The following is an 18,056-nucleotide window of genomic DNA, read 5'->3' as shown; positions in this document are numbered from 1 at the left end:
GGTGCACTGTATTGTATAGCTATGTGCGTGGTTTGAAATGCAGTATTTATGAATGTTTAACATTCATTTTTTTGTATTTTATAATTATCATAGGCTGTTATATGCTATCAATTCAGATATGTCAGTTGCATGGAAAGCTCATGTATGTAACTAAAATAAAAATAGGTGAAAATTGTAAGTGTATGAAGGAGTATGTACACTGTCCAGTCAAAACATTATGACTGCCTGCCTAATAGTGGATATGTTCTCCTCTTGCTGCCAGTATCACTACCACACAGCAAGACATGCACTCCACAAGGGCTTTTGAACGTTGCAGGAGGCATGTTGTATGATGCAGCCAGGATTGCATGGTGGAGGATCCAAATGCTATATCTCTTGATTTGTGTAATCCCAGAGATGTTCTATGGGATTCACATTTGGCGAATTTGGCACTGAAGGTAGCATCTGGAAGTCACTTTCATGTTTGGCAGACCACTCTCAAACAATACCAGCAACATGGCAGGGTATGTCATCTGGGAAGACAGTCACCATGAAGAGGTGTAACTGATCAGCCACAATGGTTAGGTAGTATTTAGAGGGCAGATATTTAGAGGTAGTATTTAGAGGGTATGAGGGCTCCAAGAGATACCTAGGAAAACATCCCCTACACCCATCACTGGCCTGTTTCTGTTGGACCAGGACATTGGAGTGATTCCTCTCCAGAGTTTGTTATTGTGTCCAACATCCATTATCCATAGCATAGTAGGAAACATGATTCATTAGAAAAGGCACCCCCCCCCCAGTTGTCAATGATCCAATTACACTATTCAGATGCAAACTTTAGGCATCATCAGCAATCAGTGGCCCTAAGCATAAGTACCTTGACCAGGCACCTTTATGCCCATACAGAGGAAGTTCATTGGATTATGGTCTTGGAAACACTACTGGTTGTCCCCTTGTTAAAGCCTGTGGTTAGTTGTTCCACCATTTTCTGTTTACTGGCTTGCACAAGGCAAGACAGCTTATGTTCGTCATGCCTCACCGATCATGTCCCTTTTTCATGTTGAGTAATTTGTATGGACTGCATGTGATGAACATGCATTATCACATTTACAAGTTTTCATCATGGTAAATTAAATAATTAAATATTGCAAAAATGTATTAAATACAAATAACAATAGTTAACAAGACAACAAATTTGTATTATAAAATTGGTATAAATTATTTTTAATCATAAAATTTCACTGAAATTTTATATTAAAATACAACATAGGATTGTATGTCTGTTTGACATTAACTGATTATGCTTCAAGAAAGATACTGTTGCAGACTACCTCCTTCAGAAATGTCAAGTCAAATTTATAACAATGATTTTCCTGTTTAGACTTGGCTGCCAAGAGCATTTGCAAAGCTTTGTCAAAAAAAGAGAAGGTCCATCTGGCTGAATGTCCTCTCAAGCTCAGCACTTCTATGAAGAATTCTTAAAATGAGAAGCATGGCTTGGGATAATTTTTTGTATTTCAAGCTTCTTTGTGTACTTGTCAGTTCTCTAACCAAGGACCATTTACCGCAAGTCTTTCTTTTTTAGTAATAGTATCTGGTAGGTTCTCATACTAACAGCATTAATACTGCAAAACTACAGAACTGATACTCCTATTTCTTTATCTTCAATGATATTGAGAAGTACTGGAAATTTGTCCGCAAAAACTTTCAAATTTGAAAATGATGATATATGGTGATTATCCGTAGATTAAACAATGTAATGGAACTGTTATGCCATATGAATAGTTCAAAGTTAGTTTATTAAGTACTTGTTACCTAATTACAGTAAATTTGACACAGAGGTGACATTTCAGAACTCTTGTCAGATCCTGTCATCAGAACAATACGTGAGCTGATATCAGCTTCTCACTCCATGGCTGTCAAACTAACTCTGTTTCCTCAGGCAAAACTTGATATAAGAGTGTTTCATTACATTGTTCAATCTATAAATTTTTGCTACTTTGTTACTTATAAGAAAGACAATTTTCGGTCAGAACTTGTGCATCATATAGTCACACACATTTTTCTCCCCACCAAACAAAAAAACAGAATTTTCTCCTCTTCTTTTAGACTCCATGACCTTGGCAACAGAAATACCTGTGACTAAGCCAGAATTGACAGTCGGTCTACTTTTTAAGTAAGTTAGTCTACTTTGTTTATTCACTTCGAAAATGGAAGTAGATTTAAGAAGCTGTTGGTGCAATAAATTCACACATTACATTTTTCAACATATCTAAGAGTAATGACCTTAGTCAACGGATGTGAGCTATGTTTGGATTTTCAAACACTGCCATAACATTTAACGTTTGCTTCTTGAATGCAAACTTGCATCCATTCAATTAGGGTCAATAAATGAGCATTAAAAAAAGAAAGTAACATGAAAGGAACAACTGATCGATATCGGCACAGTGGTTGAACCACATGCTATTGCATTATGGCTGGGATTTTCTTAGTGTCAATCGCACTGTTTAGAGTGCTATAAAAGCTGTACACTCGGTTCACAATTTCATATGTTCTTTGCTTATGTTGAAATTATCTTATCTAGTTTAGTATTTTCCACAAGAAGGAAAGATAAAATTTGTTGAAGATTATGCTTGTTGAAGTTTAATTCTTTAGTTTGTGAAAAACAAAACATCATCCTTAGTGTGTGTCTACTGATCAAATTTTGTGCAAAAAGGTGTTTTCCTATAATTTTTTTACCCTAAAGGGTTGTTATAATAAACAGGGATGGATAGTATTTGATGCTGATGACATTGAATCAGCTCTCTATGATATGTCATCTGATACCAAAATAGAATTATATTTAAATGATATGGATTCTTAATCTTGTTCAAATACATCTATTGATGTTAGAATGCTACAAACAACAGATGCCAGTGTTTTTGATGACTCTTCACAGATGAAATCCATTTACTATAAAGCACTGCATACTTGTTCCAGCACCCCACAGAAGTGCCCCTAGGCACACAGGGATGACCCTTGCAAATTTAAAAGACAGCAAATGTGTTAAAAGAAACAAGAAAATGGAACATGCTTAAAATGATCACCTTGCTTGGCTTGTTTAGGATTGCTCTTTATCTTGAGTTCATTAATTTTTCTTTCAAAACTTCTTTGGGATCATGATATGGATTTGGACACAATCTTGTGCTAATCACTAGTGATTGCTTGTACTTTTCAAATTGATCACTCTGAAAAGTACTCATATGGTTTTTCTCATCATTTCTAACCTCTTCTTTAAATAGAATTGTTGTGTTCTACTAGTGTAGGTAAATATTTAATCAAAGAAGCTCATGTGCACATGTGCTTTAAAATCATGTTTACTTTAGTGGCATGCATTAATTGAAACTGTTAAAATTTCTCTTTCCTTTTAGCACTCTGTTCTAGATAGTAATAAATGTTCAATTTCACCAAATATTCATCTGTTTTCACAGTAAGGAATGTAGGCCCTTTTTCAGACACAAATTAATGAGATGACTTTGACAGCCTGTTACCACCAATCTCCTTCCCTTGCTTACTCCAGTTTTTAGGCCTACCATAATGGGCATTGTCAACACTAACTGCCAGACAGTTTTTTTTTTTATAGGACTCTTGCATGTTGTCAGGTTCAGAAGATGCCCAATACTGTACCCTGTAGAGTCATCTTCCAATGCACTGAGAGCAAGTGCCTTTTATTTGACAACTTTTTTTTATATTAGGAAAGGTCACTACGATGAGATATAAATGGCACATTTTCCAGAGCCAATCCCTATCTCTTCCTTCCCTCTCAGTGCAATTTCAGTAACAATGCTTGCTGTTTTCATTCTTCCACTATTGGGAAACATATTCCTGAAAAACCTACATCTATGTGCTATGACAAACAATGTGAATGAACATTCAGTACGTAAGAGACAGTATTATCTTTATATTTAAATGCTACATCTATTTTTCATTTCTTTCTATGCAGTACATATTTCACATTTACACAGAAAATTTTGCATGTCTTCTGAAATCATCACATTTCTTTACTGAAGGGTGCTGTTAATTATATTTGCATCTCACATACACACAAAAATTATGAAATGCTGTAGTCATATGCAACAGAGAATAATTCTATCTGTATTCAAGATTTCACTGAATTTTTTTAAAACATACCAAATTTAATAATGAAGCTGTAGTTTTACTATTTTTTTTTTTTTTTTAGATTAGCACACGTGACAGTCAATTTGTAAATGAAAATTAGCAGAATTTTTTTTAAACCTTTGCAGTCCAGCATTATTTCCACTTTCTTTCCCATGCAGTCCAGCTCTATCAACCAAAAAACTAACTAGCTGAAATGTTATGTTCAAAAATTATTTTTGGTTTTATATGAGCTAATATAAAAAACAGAATGACAAAACAGCTTAAAAACTCTAATGTAATATTTCTTCCTTGAAGAAAATATTCACAGAACCTTCCAACTGGATAACTGACTGTTTTTTTACTTCGGAGCCCCTACTTTGAATTCCTTGTTTGTCCTTTTGTGGGTGGGCAGAGATGCAACATCCAAAATATCAGCAGAAATCTCTTCCTGCTAAATACAATCTTGAAAAATTGAATTCTGTTTGCCTATTCTTCAGACCAATATTCGCTACATCAATTTTTTTCATTTAGTCCTTAATAACTCAAAAAAATTCCTTTAGTTTGTTTAGTGAAATCTAAATCTAGTCACACCACATGGAACAGTCAGAAACTTCGACTGGTTCTACAGGGATGGGATACACTTAAATAGAAAGGGTGCAAGAATATTTGCTGATGCTATCGAGGCAAAGTTAGGTGGGTTGGAAAACTGCTAGCTTGGGGGGGATACATGGACTAATAGATTAACAGTAACCACTGGCAGAGGAAACTATCTTATTTGTGAGCACTTCCCTTTTTTTCTGCTCAGTTTCTTCATAAAGGTCTAACAATATCTCAATTTTGATATCAGAAAGGTATTTACTAGATCTTGATTGCATATCTAAATACTTCACTCTAACACAGAATATGTTACTTTGACTTCTACACTAAAAAAAAAAAATGCCACATGCTGTTAACAACTGAATATAAACATCAACTTGGGTTTTTGAGAACATTTATATGAAGTATAAATGGATGGTAGGAAGGAAAACAAATTTTATAATAGGAAATGCTGACAGTTGTGCCAGTTTTCACATTGAACTTAAGAAAAGAGGAGAAAAAAATAATAATAGATAAAAAAAATAAACCTGCCTACTATTGAATACAAACATTGATTTAGTTTTTCAGATTGTTTATATGAAGTATAAATATGTGGCAGTACAATAGTTGATCCAGTACACCAGGAAAACAAATTTCATAACTGAAAATACCAATGGCTAAGCTGGTTTGATTGAGACACTTGGACTTCAAGAAGAAAAAAAAAAAAAAACTGCCTGCTGTTAACAATTGAATTTAAATATAGATTTAGTTTTATAGATTCTTTATGTGAAGTATAAATAGATGGTAGTACAATAATTGAATCAGTACAGTGGGAAACCACATTTCATAATTGGAAACACTGATGTTATTGGTGCCACAACATCCAAGTGAAAGAGGACTTAAAAAAAACCAAAAAAAAAAACCGATGCCACCCTTGCTTAATAATTGAATATAAACATCAATAAACATGGAATTAGCTTTTCAGATTGTTTATATGAAATGTAAACAGATGATAATACAATAATTGCACCAGCACATCTGGAAAACAAATTCATAATTGGAAATGCTGATGGGCATGCTGGACGCAACATTCGACTGCAAAGGGTTAAAAGATACCCAAGTAATTTTACTATTCCCCCCCCTAAAAAAAAGAACAACTATATTACAACAATGAGGCAAAGAAGGGGCCAAAAAGATTGATTCTCCAGAGAGTTGGAAGGTATGCATTTTATTTGCTTTGCCTTATTTTTTTCATTTTAGAGTTATTTATACATGATCCTCCAATCCATATAAACTGTTAGTATACTTATATAGAAATGATGTTCTAGTACAACCAGCAGTGGCAAAGTGTTGCAAATCAGCAAAACCATGCATATGAATGGAACACCACTCAAGTTGGTATAGTGTGTGTGTGTGTGGTATACTATATGCATGTATAACTTGTTGATTGTGCACAAAAAACGTTTAAGCTTAGCAAACAGTTGACACTGTTTGCTAAGCTTAAACGTTTTTTGTGCACTAGTTCCACAAAATGCATAATTTACTGTTACATTAAAGTGGCATCATTGCCAGCATCTTTTAACAGATACACCAAGAAGGTAGGAGCATAATGGCTCATCCTAAGTAAGAAATTCCAACACTTAAAATTGGAAAAGCATGATTTTTAAAACTTTTCCTTCCATTGCTTTTCAGTCTTTTGTCAAATAATCAATTTGTATTGAAGCGGGCTTATTATGGGACACCCTGTACAAATTAATAACAACTTCTCCATTTGAACAGGTGTTTTATTTTTTTTATTTATGAACAAAAAAAAACTTAGGGAACTAGGAAATTCGTATTATTAGCAATAAAAACATTGAAGCTACTCCTAACCTGTGGTTACTATATTTTTAAGTGCTAAGTTAAATTATGCAACTACCCTTAATATTAAGTTAAGTATACTTTAATATCATAATTTGGTCAAGTAGCATGACCAAATTATGATAACATTCATAATATACAAAGGGTACTAGGAAAGTTTTGCAAAATGACGCAACAAAGAATCACAAGAAGCTGCTTGTTGCAGCATGTTGAGACATGTTCATACGTGCATAGTAGCCGCCGCGCCAAGTCGATGGGCTCAGTTATTCATTAGTGGTGAGAGTGTAAAGTGCTTGCGATGGCATCGTGGTCACGAAATCAGATAAGGACAGTTTTGCGGTATAATTTCGTGCGTGGTTTAACCATAGACCAGTGCTTAGAAGAAATGACTCTTGCACTAGATGATGATTGTCCACATCGTACAACGATATTCAGGTGGTATAGAGAATTCCAAAGGGGAAATTTCACTCTGGAGGATTCTGAGAGGCCGGGAAGGCCACGAACATCAGTTACAGAGGAAAACGTTACTGCTGTGAGGAAAATGCTTGACGAAAACAGGCGAGTGACCTACCAACAGATAGAGGATACTTTGGGCCTAAATGCACCAGCAATTCGTTCGATTCTGCAAGATCATTTGCACGTGAAGAAACTTTGTTCTCTCTGGGTGCCGCATCAACTGACTGAAGAGCAGATGACACGACGTGTGACTTGGTGCCGGGAGATGTTAAAAAAGTTTGATAAGGGACAATCTCGGTATGTGAACAACATCGTGACAGGTGACGACACTTGGCTGTACTATTACGATCTGCCGACCAAGGCTCAAAACAAAGTTTGGGTCTTTGATGATGACGACACACCCGTAATTGTCAGAAAATCCCGATCTGTAAAGAAGAAAATGATAGCTGTATTTTTCAAATCGAGTGGAATTGTGGAACGTGTCGTTTTGGACACGCAGAAGACAGTCACAGCTAAGTGGTATACTGAACAATGCCTGCCGAAAGTCATTGGATCTATGAAGAACCTGCGGCCAAAGTCAAGAATGGACACCTGGTACCTCCATCACGAAAATGCTCCAGCTCACCGCGCCAAAGCCTGCACCGAATATTTGACCACAACAGGACTGAAACTTCTCGAGCACCCTCCCTACAGTCCAGACCTTGCTCCCTGCGACTTTTTGCACTGTTCCCGCATGTGAAAATGAAGCTAAAAGGGAGGCGGTTTTCCAGTGATGAGGACCTTCTACGGGCATGGGACAACGAGTGTGCTTTACTCCCTAGTGAAACTTGGCAGAACTGGTTTAAAGATTGGTTTCGGAGGATGGAGAGGTGTATTGAATGTAGAGGAAATTACTTTGAAAAAATTAAATAAACAAAGCTGTATTGCAAAACTTTCCTAGTACCCTTTGTAAGTGAATTTCCTTTTGCATACTGATACTATTTTACTGTAATTTTTGTTGGGTTAGTATTAACTTTATATTTTCAGTAAATGATAGAACAAGCTGTGTGGGAAACATTATAACCCATAACCTTGATTAAATGGGGTAAAACGTTACTCCATTTATAACCTTCAAAATCAGCAAGAAATAATTCAAAATTGTTTATATTTGAGATGAGACTAATTTTTAATTATTGTTTTTAGGCACGTGCATATAATTTTCAAAAATAGGCTTGACTTGATTTTGCATTTTTCCTGTTTGTGTGATAATTAATAGAGATTTCTGGAATTTTCAAGAAATCAAAGAAAATACTTTTGTTGAAAAGTATTGGGAGTTTCAGCTATATGGATGCGGTAGATAGACATCACAGCATTGCCAAAATCATGCAGGGTCTTAATGCTTGTCCTATGCAAGCATTAAACCTATGTTCTTACAAACACATGCCAAGGTATAACAATGTGGATCATGATGGCAAAAGGAAAGAATGGCACACATGATGGATCCCAGTATATGCCATCCTGTGTCCCCAGAATGGGATGAATGATTTTATTCCCTTATTGCATTTTCTTCTTCTTCTGTTGCTTTGCTTGTTATTTTCTATAATTTTTTCCTTTCACCTTATTACAAACAGCACTGGTCGCATGTTTATACTATGTTGTTTTTCAAGTTTATAAAGGAGTATAGTAAAATGGACTAAAAGGGGGAAGGAGTGTCTTATTGCTGAATGTCCATTAAATCAAAAGTATTTTTTTTCTCTAGACCATTTGTATCCCAGATCATTGACAATTTAAACAGTTACTCTGTATACATACATATTAGATACATTGAAATAAAATCAAACAATAAAAAAAAAGTTTTCATTTACTTTATTGGTAGATTCATGGTACACAGTTTGAATAAGATAAATTACTGTGACTGTATAGCATTGTTTGGAAAAACTTAATTCAGAGCTTAAGAGCTGGGGCTAAGAACCTGGAGTTGAGGTAGTAGTGAATCTTCAGTCAGATTCCTTAAAACATCTACCACAGTTTGTTATATATGCTGCATACCTCATTGATAGGAAACAGTCAAACGAGAGTCTAACTTCTCTAATAGCTTTAATTTCTGCACAATATTCAGAGATGCATGTGCTTTCTCTTTTGACCAGTTTTATTAGGAACCACGATGATACACTGTAAGTGAAGTTATAATAAAGAAATAGGGCAAAGACAAGCACTTCATGTTATAATGGCGGGCATATCCATAAACAGAATGAGATGCTTGCTGGCACCTGACATCTCACAAGCACACTCTGGTGCCAGTCAAATTTTTTCCTTTGTTAAATTGAGGTCCACATGAATATCACTCTGTTTTCACTGATTTTATTATACTCTATATTTATTTATTTATTTATCTAATAAAGTGTAGATCAATAAATTCAGTCAGTTGTCAGAAGAATATAGTATCCTTATGATAGCCGACTCAGATATTTTATGAAAATGTGACTGCCATTTTCTGAAAGTGGTGTATAAATTGTAGCTTACTTAGTTCTGAATCAAAATAAAAAGAATTATCTTAAATATCACAGTCATAGTAGTGATTACCTCCAATCTCTATCCAAAGTCTGTTAAAAATTCTCAAGGATATACAATTTCAGAAATTGAGAAAGAAAACTTTTCTACTTGTACTTTTAATTACAAAAAAAAAAAAAAGAAGCTTACTATACTAAACTTCTAGCCTTAAATGGTGATCTGGCACAAGAAATTTGCAAATACAATTAGAAACTGTTATTTTTAAGTTAACCTTACTCAAAAAACTGTACATTTCTTATGTATTTAAAAGTAATCATGGCTCTCTGTTCTCCATACTTCAGTTCTTATTTCCTACTGTTTCCCCTCTGGTATATTAATGATCTTCCATTGACTGGAAACACTCATAAAATAGCCCTTAATGGTTGGATAACATGTTTATACTGTAGTTGCACGTACAGGGTGTCTCAAAAATATTGGTACAAACGTTTATGGGAGGTAGGTAACATCTAAAGGAATGTGAATCGCATAGGAACCCATAACCGGAAATGTCACCGTAAGTCGGTTCATGGCGCTGTTCATCAGTTCGCAAGAGGGAAAATTTCTCATTTACTCATTCAAGCAGTAGTCGCTGCATGAAGAGCATGCATCGATATACGAATTGTGAGCTGGCAGACATGCACCTAGTGTATGGATTAGCGGAGGGCCCCCATGCGGCACAACATCGCTTCGCAATAAATGTGTGGGCAGGTATGGTCGGTGACTGCTTAGTCGGCCCATACCTGTTACCATCCCGCATGAACTCCGCTAAATATCGGATCTTTCTTGAACAAGTTCTACCAGGGTTACTTGACGATGTTCCAGCAAATGTGAAACGTAACATTTGGTTTCAACATGACGAGGCGCCTGCCCATTATGGAAGATGTGTTCGTGACAATTTGAACAGGCGTTTTGGGCGTTGATGGATTGGCCGTGGAGGACTCGTTGCCTGGCCCCCATGCTCACCTGATTTATCGAGCCTTGATTTCTTTCTGTGGGGCCCTCAAATCTATCGTGTATGAATCGCCTGTGGAGACGGAAATGGATCTCGTGGCGAGACTAGTCTGTGCTGCTGCTATTGTCAAAGAAACTCCAGGTGTGTTCGACCGTGTCCGCCAATCCATGCTGCGTCTGTGTCACGCATGCATCGCGTCTCATGGTGGAACCTTCGAGCATCTGTTGTAACATTATGAAATGCATCCATCTCATACTCCATTGTTAATATTATGTCAAATAAATGTTTGCCACTAATTACTGTCTTGTGTCATTTCTGCTTCTTGTGCCTCTGTACTACTTTCCCGTGATGTTTCCGGTTATGGGTTTCTATGCGATTCACATTCTTTTAGATGTTACCTACCTCCCCTAAACGCTTGTACCAATATTTTTGAGACACCTTGTATATACACTTACTTATTTCACTGGTGTTTTTCCTTCTGCTCAGAAATTTTCTCACATCTAACCAGTTCCTAAAAAGGATGACTAATCCCTCCAATCCAATTATAGTCCCATTGCACTTACTTCTACTCTTTTTAAAGTAATGGGAAATCCATCAGTGTTAATCTACTGGTTTATGTTACACAACTAGGAACAAATTCGGTGGAAAAGTCTGGTGAAACTCAAGCAGCTCTTGACATTTCAAAGGCCTTTTGATTGCATTTGGCATAAAGGTCTTCTAAATAAGCTTCCATCTTGTGCACTGTTTTTTATAATTGGTTATCCAGTTTGCTCACTGTTTATGATGGTAATTGGCTCTCTGTCTTCTAACTTCTCTGTTCTTCATGCTCCAGTTCTTTTTTCCTACTCTTTTCCTCTGGTATATTAACGACCTTCTTCCATTTAACTGGAAATCCCATGCATAGTTTTGCTGGTGACAGCAAATTGCCTTCTACCTTCCAGTTTGAGAAACCTTGCCCTGAACAAACAGCTTTAACTTCTTGAATATTCACTTGAATTTTTTCTCTGTCATAGATATTTCTGCTGCAGGCTCCTTTTTTATAGATACTTCAGTGGCTATTGTTCTTCTCAATTGGCTTCTATAATTCCCCTCTCTTCCAAACCAGTCCAAACATGTGCTACAACTAGCAAGCATCTATTTGCTGTCCAACTTCAAACTCACAGAATCAACTTTTCTTCTTCCTCATTTATCCCTTCAACTTGCATTTTCTGGAACAATATCCCTTCACGTGCAGGTTATGAAAATTACAATCTACAGAAATTCAAGTCTAATGTATATGTACAGGTTCTAATACCTTTTGTGTTTGGTGGTTTCATAAAAAAAAAAGTTCTAAAAATACTTGTTAAAACATCCAAAGCTTTCTAAAAACAGTTTCTCTCTTCACTGGAATACTTGATATTAACCATCAGACCACATCCTTATAAAGGGGTCTGATGGTTCATTAGAGGTTATGCATATGCTGATTATAATTTCTTGGCAATTTTTGCTAAGAACAATTTGTGAGAACAATTAGAGAAAGAAAGAAAGAAAGAAAGAAATACATACTTGTATCTACAGTAATGTTGTAGCTACATAATGTGCTTGGTCCTAGCTTGCAGTCATAACGGCCACTGTCCCTTTCTGTCACTGACATTATCACTAATCCATGATCAGCAGTATAAATATATTTGTCTTTACGTTGTGTCACTTCGTATTTGCCCTTCTCTCTACTGTAGCGATACCAATGCATTAATCCACTTTCCATTCCTTCTGCTTGTGGTAAGTGAATTGAGCAAGCAAGATGTACACTTTGGCCCCAGAAAACATGAAGGGGTTTATTTTTTACACCTAAAAGATGAAATTTGGAAATTATAAACTTTTATAAAAACATTGGTATATTACATGAAATTATTCATTAACTGTATGACATTGAATTATAGATTTAAGTAATTTTATGTTCATATTAAAAAAAAAACAGTTTTTTGGACATTTGTCCATATACAGAAATATACTGTATATGTAATGGTAATCTTCTGGTTGAACAGATTTTGCTGAAATTAAGGAGCAAAATGTGTTCATCCAGAAGAGTACTGAATTAATTTTGGTACATCATTTTTATGTATACATTTTTATTTAATTAAATTCAGGTATTTTTATGATATCAATATGTGGTTGACATACAAGGTAGTTCAAAAAGTTACGATGATGATTTGTAACTGTACCTGGTTTAAGTACTGTATATCCTTGTGTATAAATTGAACTTTGATGCACTAAAAAATCATCTAAAATTTTAAGATTGACTTTTGCACCAGGTATAAAATCCTAAGCTTGAATAAAAGCATGTGCTTAGAATTAGAAAGACATGAATGTATTAAAATTTATTGAATATATATTTTTCCACAAATTGCACTGTTCTCACCTTTTAAAACCCAAGAATTTGTTCACCTTCATCAGTAGGTGTTATGTTTTTAGCTTTACTTTTGGAGTTGTAAATGTACAGTACTAAATCGGCAACACAGAAGAGCTTGGTTACATAAAGCCTCCCTTGCACAAAGTATCAATAAGAGCAATGTCATATTGTCACCTATGCCTGTAGGTTTTGTGAACTTCTACATATGGGAGTAATGTACGCTTACTGCTTTCTTTATAGTTTACTGTACAGCATAATAAAATATCACAATGTAAATGTTTACAAGAAAGAGCAAACAATTGAATTAAAAAGTAGACATTGCAGATTTTATTGTAAAGTAGAAGTTGACTTATATGCTAAGTCAACCTGTATGCCAGAATATAATGTGAATTTATACAATGTTTTCTTCAAAATACCCCCATCTCCCTTTCTGCTTCTACGCATTTTACTAATGTTGGTCATTTCATCTCCTAGAAGTCTTTGTGGAAATTGAGCATAGGACATTTGTATCCCTTGAAAATCTTAATTCATTCATTCAGCCTTAATTCATTTGAAGAGGTGAAAGTCTAGTAACGATAGGTCGGGAGAGTATGATGGCTAGAGATGAAGTGGTGTGCTGTCATGAAGCAGAAGCCAGTCCCAATCCCCCATAACTCTAACCCCACGCCCCAGTATTAGCCATATAGTATGAGAAAGCCACAGGCTTTTGCTGCATTAAAAGTACACAAGAAAATAGATAAATTATATGCTTCTCTCCTCACATCGGTAACTATCCAGTTGATTTTTGATTTTTTTCAAACTGTCAGCCTCAACAATTTGCCGACTAAAAGAAAACTTCCTACAAATCTAGTCTAAACCTCTTCCTCTGTAATTTGGATTTTTGGCCCCTAGTTCTGGAATTCTTTATGTAACACTGAAAATTTTGCCTTCATTCATTTTACTAACCCTCTCTCAGAGCCTTATAAATAAACCTCAATCACATTCCCTCAATTGTGCCTGGTTGCTAAGGCTGTAGCTCCACATAATTGAAGTCTTTCCTTGTGCATTGCCCTTTTGCTGATTTTCACTATGAGAGTTACTCAACTTTGGACCCTTGCAAGCTCAGTGTCCTTTAAGATGAGGTCGCTATACTTGAACATATTATACCAAGTGTGGTTTCATAATTGCCTATGGGATTATGATCTCTAGAGGCTATTGTTTGATAACTCATTGATAACTATGTGCGTTACTGGCTGCCTGTTTACACTCCTCAGAGAACTTCAAATCTACCTATATCATACCTCCCAAATCCTTTTCTTCCTCTACTGTTTTTAATTCAATCCCACCAAGTGTATAAGTTATTTTGGGATTGCTATTCCCCAAGCGTAAGTCATCTTGCATTTTGCTGATGACGTATACACGTATACAAATTTGAAAATATTTGTTTGGACTTCTCTCAGTTTTTGGTTCGACGTATTTCTGTGGGCAAATATTTTCAATCATGAACTATATTAAAAATAAATCAAGAAACCATCTGAACAATGTGAGTCTCTCAGCATGTTTAAAGATGAAAATTACGGCATACTCGCCTGATGTTGAGAGATTCGCTGAAGAGGAAAATTAATGGAGGCACTGGTTAAAGAAGCACTGCAGGATCATCTAGACAAGACTTCAGTTATAGCTTGGACAGTGCATAGTTTTGTTAAGGGGAAGTCTTGCCTGACAAATTTGATTGGATACTATGATGCAGTCACAAAAGAACTGGATGCAGGGAATAACTTTGATATTATATACTTGGATCTTAGAAACGCTTTTGATACTGTTGCACATGGAAGACTGCTGCACAAATTGGAGCAGTGTGGCATTGGAGGCAAACTGCTGCTATAAGGTTGAGGGGGAGAAGACAGAGAGTGGTAATCAATGGACACTGCTCATCGTGGACTAATGTTATTAGTAGAGTCCTTCAGGGTTCAGTGTTGGGTCCATTATTGTTTTCTGTATTTATAAATGATATCGATGATGGTATATCAAGCTTAATATCCAAGTTTGCAGACGATACGAAGGTTGGCAGGGTTGTCAAGGACACTACTGACACTATGCTGCTCCAAAGGTTGAGCAGATGGGCTGAGAGGTGGCAAATGAAGTTTAACATTGACAAATGTAAAAGTACTACATATGGGGAAACAGCAACCCCAGAGCAACGTATCAACTCTGTGGTACTACACTGACAGTGGTAGAGAATGAAAGGGACCTGGGGGTGGTTGTGCAGGCAGATATGAAGTTCTCTGAGCAGTGCAGACGGGCTGCAAGAGTAGCTCATGGTGTATTGTCAATGATATATAGGAATTTTTCTAGCAGGGATAAGGAGGTGATAATTCCCTTGTATAAGGCAATGGTCAGGCCACACCTAGAGTACTGTATACGGGTCTGGAGGCCTCATTTCAAGAAGGATGTAGAGCTGCTGGAACGAGCACAGAGAAGGGCAACAAGATTAGTGAATGGAACAAAGGGGTGCTCTTACGAAGAAAGGTTTAAGTTTTGCAAATTACAGTGTCTGGAGACTAGGCACCAGCAAGGTGATCTGATAGAGGTGTATAAAACCTTGAATGGTTTGAGCATGCTCAGTGCTGATGGGATTCTTCCTCTTGCTCAGAATAATCACCTGAGAGGGCATAAATTCAAATTGAGGAAAGACAGATGTAGGATAGAAGTGTGGAAATTTGCCTTTAGCCAGCGGGTGGTTGGTTGGTGGAACAGACTTCCATCCCTTGTTGTGGAAGTTGATAGCCTAAATAAGTTTAAGGCTCAGCTGGACAGGTATTTCGAACTAACAGAGGGGTGAAGTGGTTTTTTTTTTTTTTTTTTGCTGATGCTGCATAAGCTTGCTTTCTTGCATCAAATGCCTCTACTAATGCTAAGTTCAGCAGTAAAAGTCACATTAATTTGGTCTTGCATTTTCAACTTATCTATCACCATCCCTTTGTATAAAGCAATGGTCAGGCCACACCTTGAGTACTGTATACAGGTCTGGAGGCCTCATTTTAAGAAGGATGTAGAGCTGTTGGAACGACTACAGAGAAGGGCAACACGATTAGTGAATGGAACAAAGGGTTGCTCTTACGAAGAAAGGGTTAAGTTTTGCAAATTACAGTGTCTGGAGACTAGGCACCTGCGAGGTGATCTGATTGAGGTGTATAAAGCCTTGAATGGTTTGAGCATGCTCAAATGCGGATGGGATTCTTCCTCTTGCTCGGAATAATCACCTGAGAGGACATAAATTCAAATTGAGGAAAGACGGTTGTAGGATAGATGTGTGGAAGTTTGCCTTTAGCCAGCGGGTGGTTGATTGCTGGAACAAACTTCCATCTGTCGTTGTAGAAGTTGATAGCTTAAATAGATTCAAGGCAGAACTTGATAAACATTAGGAGTGAGTGGATGGGTGAAATAAGGGTTTTTTTTTTTGGCTGATGCTATATAAGCTTGATATCTTGCATCACGTGACTTTGCTAATGCTAATGCGTACCTAATTGGATTTTTTTCAGTATCAATAAATAATATTTCAAAATATGTATATTTTTTAATAAAACACCTTCCCACTCTATTCCGTTCCTTAAAAAACTCTCCACCCCCCCCACCTGAGGTATGGCTCTTCGGATTCTCTCTCTCTTTTTATTTAATTATATAAAAAATCTCCAATTTGATAGTATGAACCAGAGCTATAATGCTCAATACGTTCTACATTGATATCAATATTTGTAAAAGAATAAGAGACGTTTACCTCAATATTATACATAGAACACTTCCGTATGATACTCTCCAGAAATTAAAACGAAAACTATTAAAAAATTTAAAAAATCGAAAATCTTACATTACAGTAAAAAAAAAATTAACAATAATAAAAAATCAAATGAACACAATTAAAAATTAAGTCAAAAATTAATTTAACGAAATTGCAATTTTTTTCGTTAAATTAATTTTTAATTGTGTTAATTTTATTTTTTATTATTGTTAATTATTTCTTACTGTAATGTAAGTTTTTCGATTTTTTAATTTCAGGAGAGTACCATACGGAAGCGCTCTATGTATCGTATTGAGGTAAACTTCTCTTATTCTTTTACAAAAATCTCCGGCAAAGGTAAAGAAAGCTAACACGAGAATGACTAGAAACGTCGGATAACTTACGCGGAAAATTAGTTTCCTGATACGGCACTGTAGCACTGCTCGCTCGGTAAATAGACGGTAGGTGTTATCGGTTTGGAGCAAATTTGAGAATTATATATTGATTGATAGGTAGGCGTGGCAAACGATGTGCTGACTGGTGCGCGAACACAACACAACAGTAACATCGGGTTAGTATCATTTTAGAAGCACTAATGGTAATTTGCCCTAATGAACGCTTTCCATAATGGTGAAAAAAGGTCAGGTTACCTCCACTTGAATCCCATGGGAGCTTGAACCCCTCCCAAAGTGGAGGGGGTAACCCAGTGGTTTTCAACCGGGGTGCCACGTAATTTGGGTTTAAGTTACTTAAGCTTATTATTTTTTAAAATTTATGTTTATTTCATTATAAAAAGGTGTACAGTATCTTTTTAATTTCGTGGTGATCTATAATTGATGTTTATTTAGTACCTCTATATAAAGAATAAAATTATTATATACTGTATATATATAATTTGTATTATGAAATGTAATTTTTATAATTATATTGTAATAACTATCATATAACATATTTTAATATATATATATATATAGAGAGAGAGAGAGAGAGAATCAGATCTAACAGACAGAAAATTGAGTATTCAGTAGATTGAGTAGGGGTGCCGTTATTAAAAAAAGATTGAAAACCACTGGGGTAATCTAACCTTTTTTCTTTACAATCATGTGGACTAGCACATAAATTGTTTATTAACAAAATATTATTTTTTTATCACTGTACTTTTATTTTTAAAGACATTTGTGCGGATACACACGTATCATAACGTGAATCAACACCACCTCAACAGCTATTCACTATATATATAGAATCTCTCTTTCTTTTCTTATATTATTTCTTTCCTAACCTAACGTTTAAGGCTAGGTCACTAAATATAACGAAAAATAAAGAAACCTTTTCCTTTTTTTGTAACCTAAATCAACAGTATAGTAAAAACACTCATGAACTCCAAAAAACATAATGAATAACATAAAAATGAACAG

The 18,056-nt window shown here is 35.7% G+C and overlaps 1 protein-coding gene across 1 annotated transcript in view; it reads right to left on the bottom strand.

The window, feature by feature from the left end:
* LOC150083360 (semaphorin-2A-like) overlaps window positions 1–18,056 on the bottom strand; it is a 644,133-nt gene that overhangs the window by 16,283 nt on the left and 609,794 nt on the right. The window contains exon 15 of the mRNA XM_090377991.1: window positions 12,038–12,319. Within this exon, the coding sequence (XP_090234117.1) occupies window positions 12,038–12,319 (282 nt within the window). The remainder of the gene's footprint in view (window positions 1–12,037; window positions 12,320–18,056) is intronic.

Source organism: Mastigoproctus giganteus, chromosome 7 (genome assembly GCF_048544385.1).
Source record: "Mastigoproctus giganteus isolate SK-2022 chromosome 7, ASM4854438v1, whole genome shotgun sequence".
Lineage (NCBI taxonomy): Eukaryota > Metazoa > Arthropoda > Arachnida > Uropygi > Thelyphonidae > Mastigoproctus > Mastigoproctus giganteus.
Note: the sequence above shows the minus strand (reverse complement) of the source record. Positions and strands in the feature narration are given on the sequence as shown.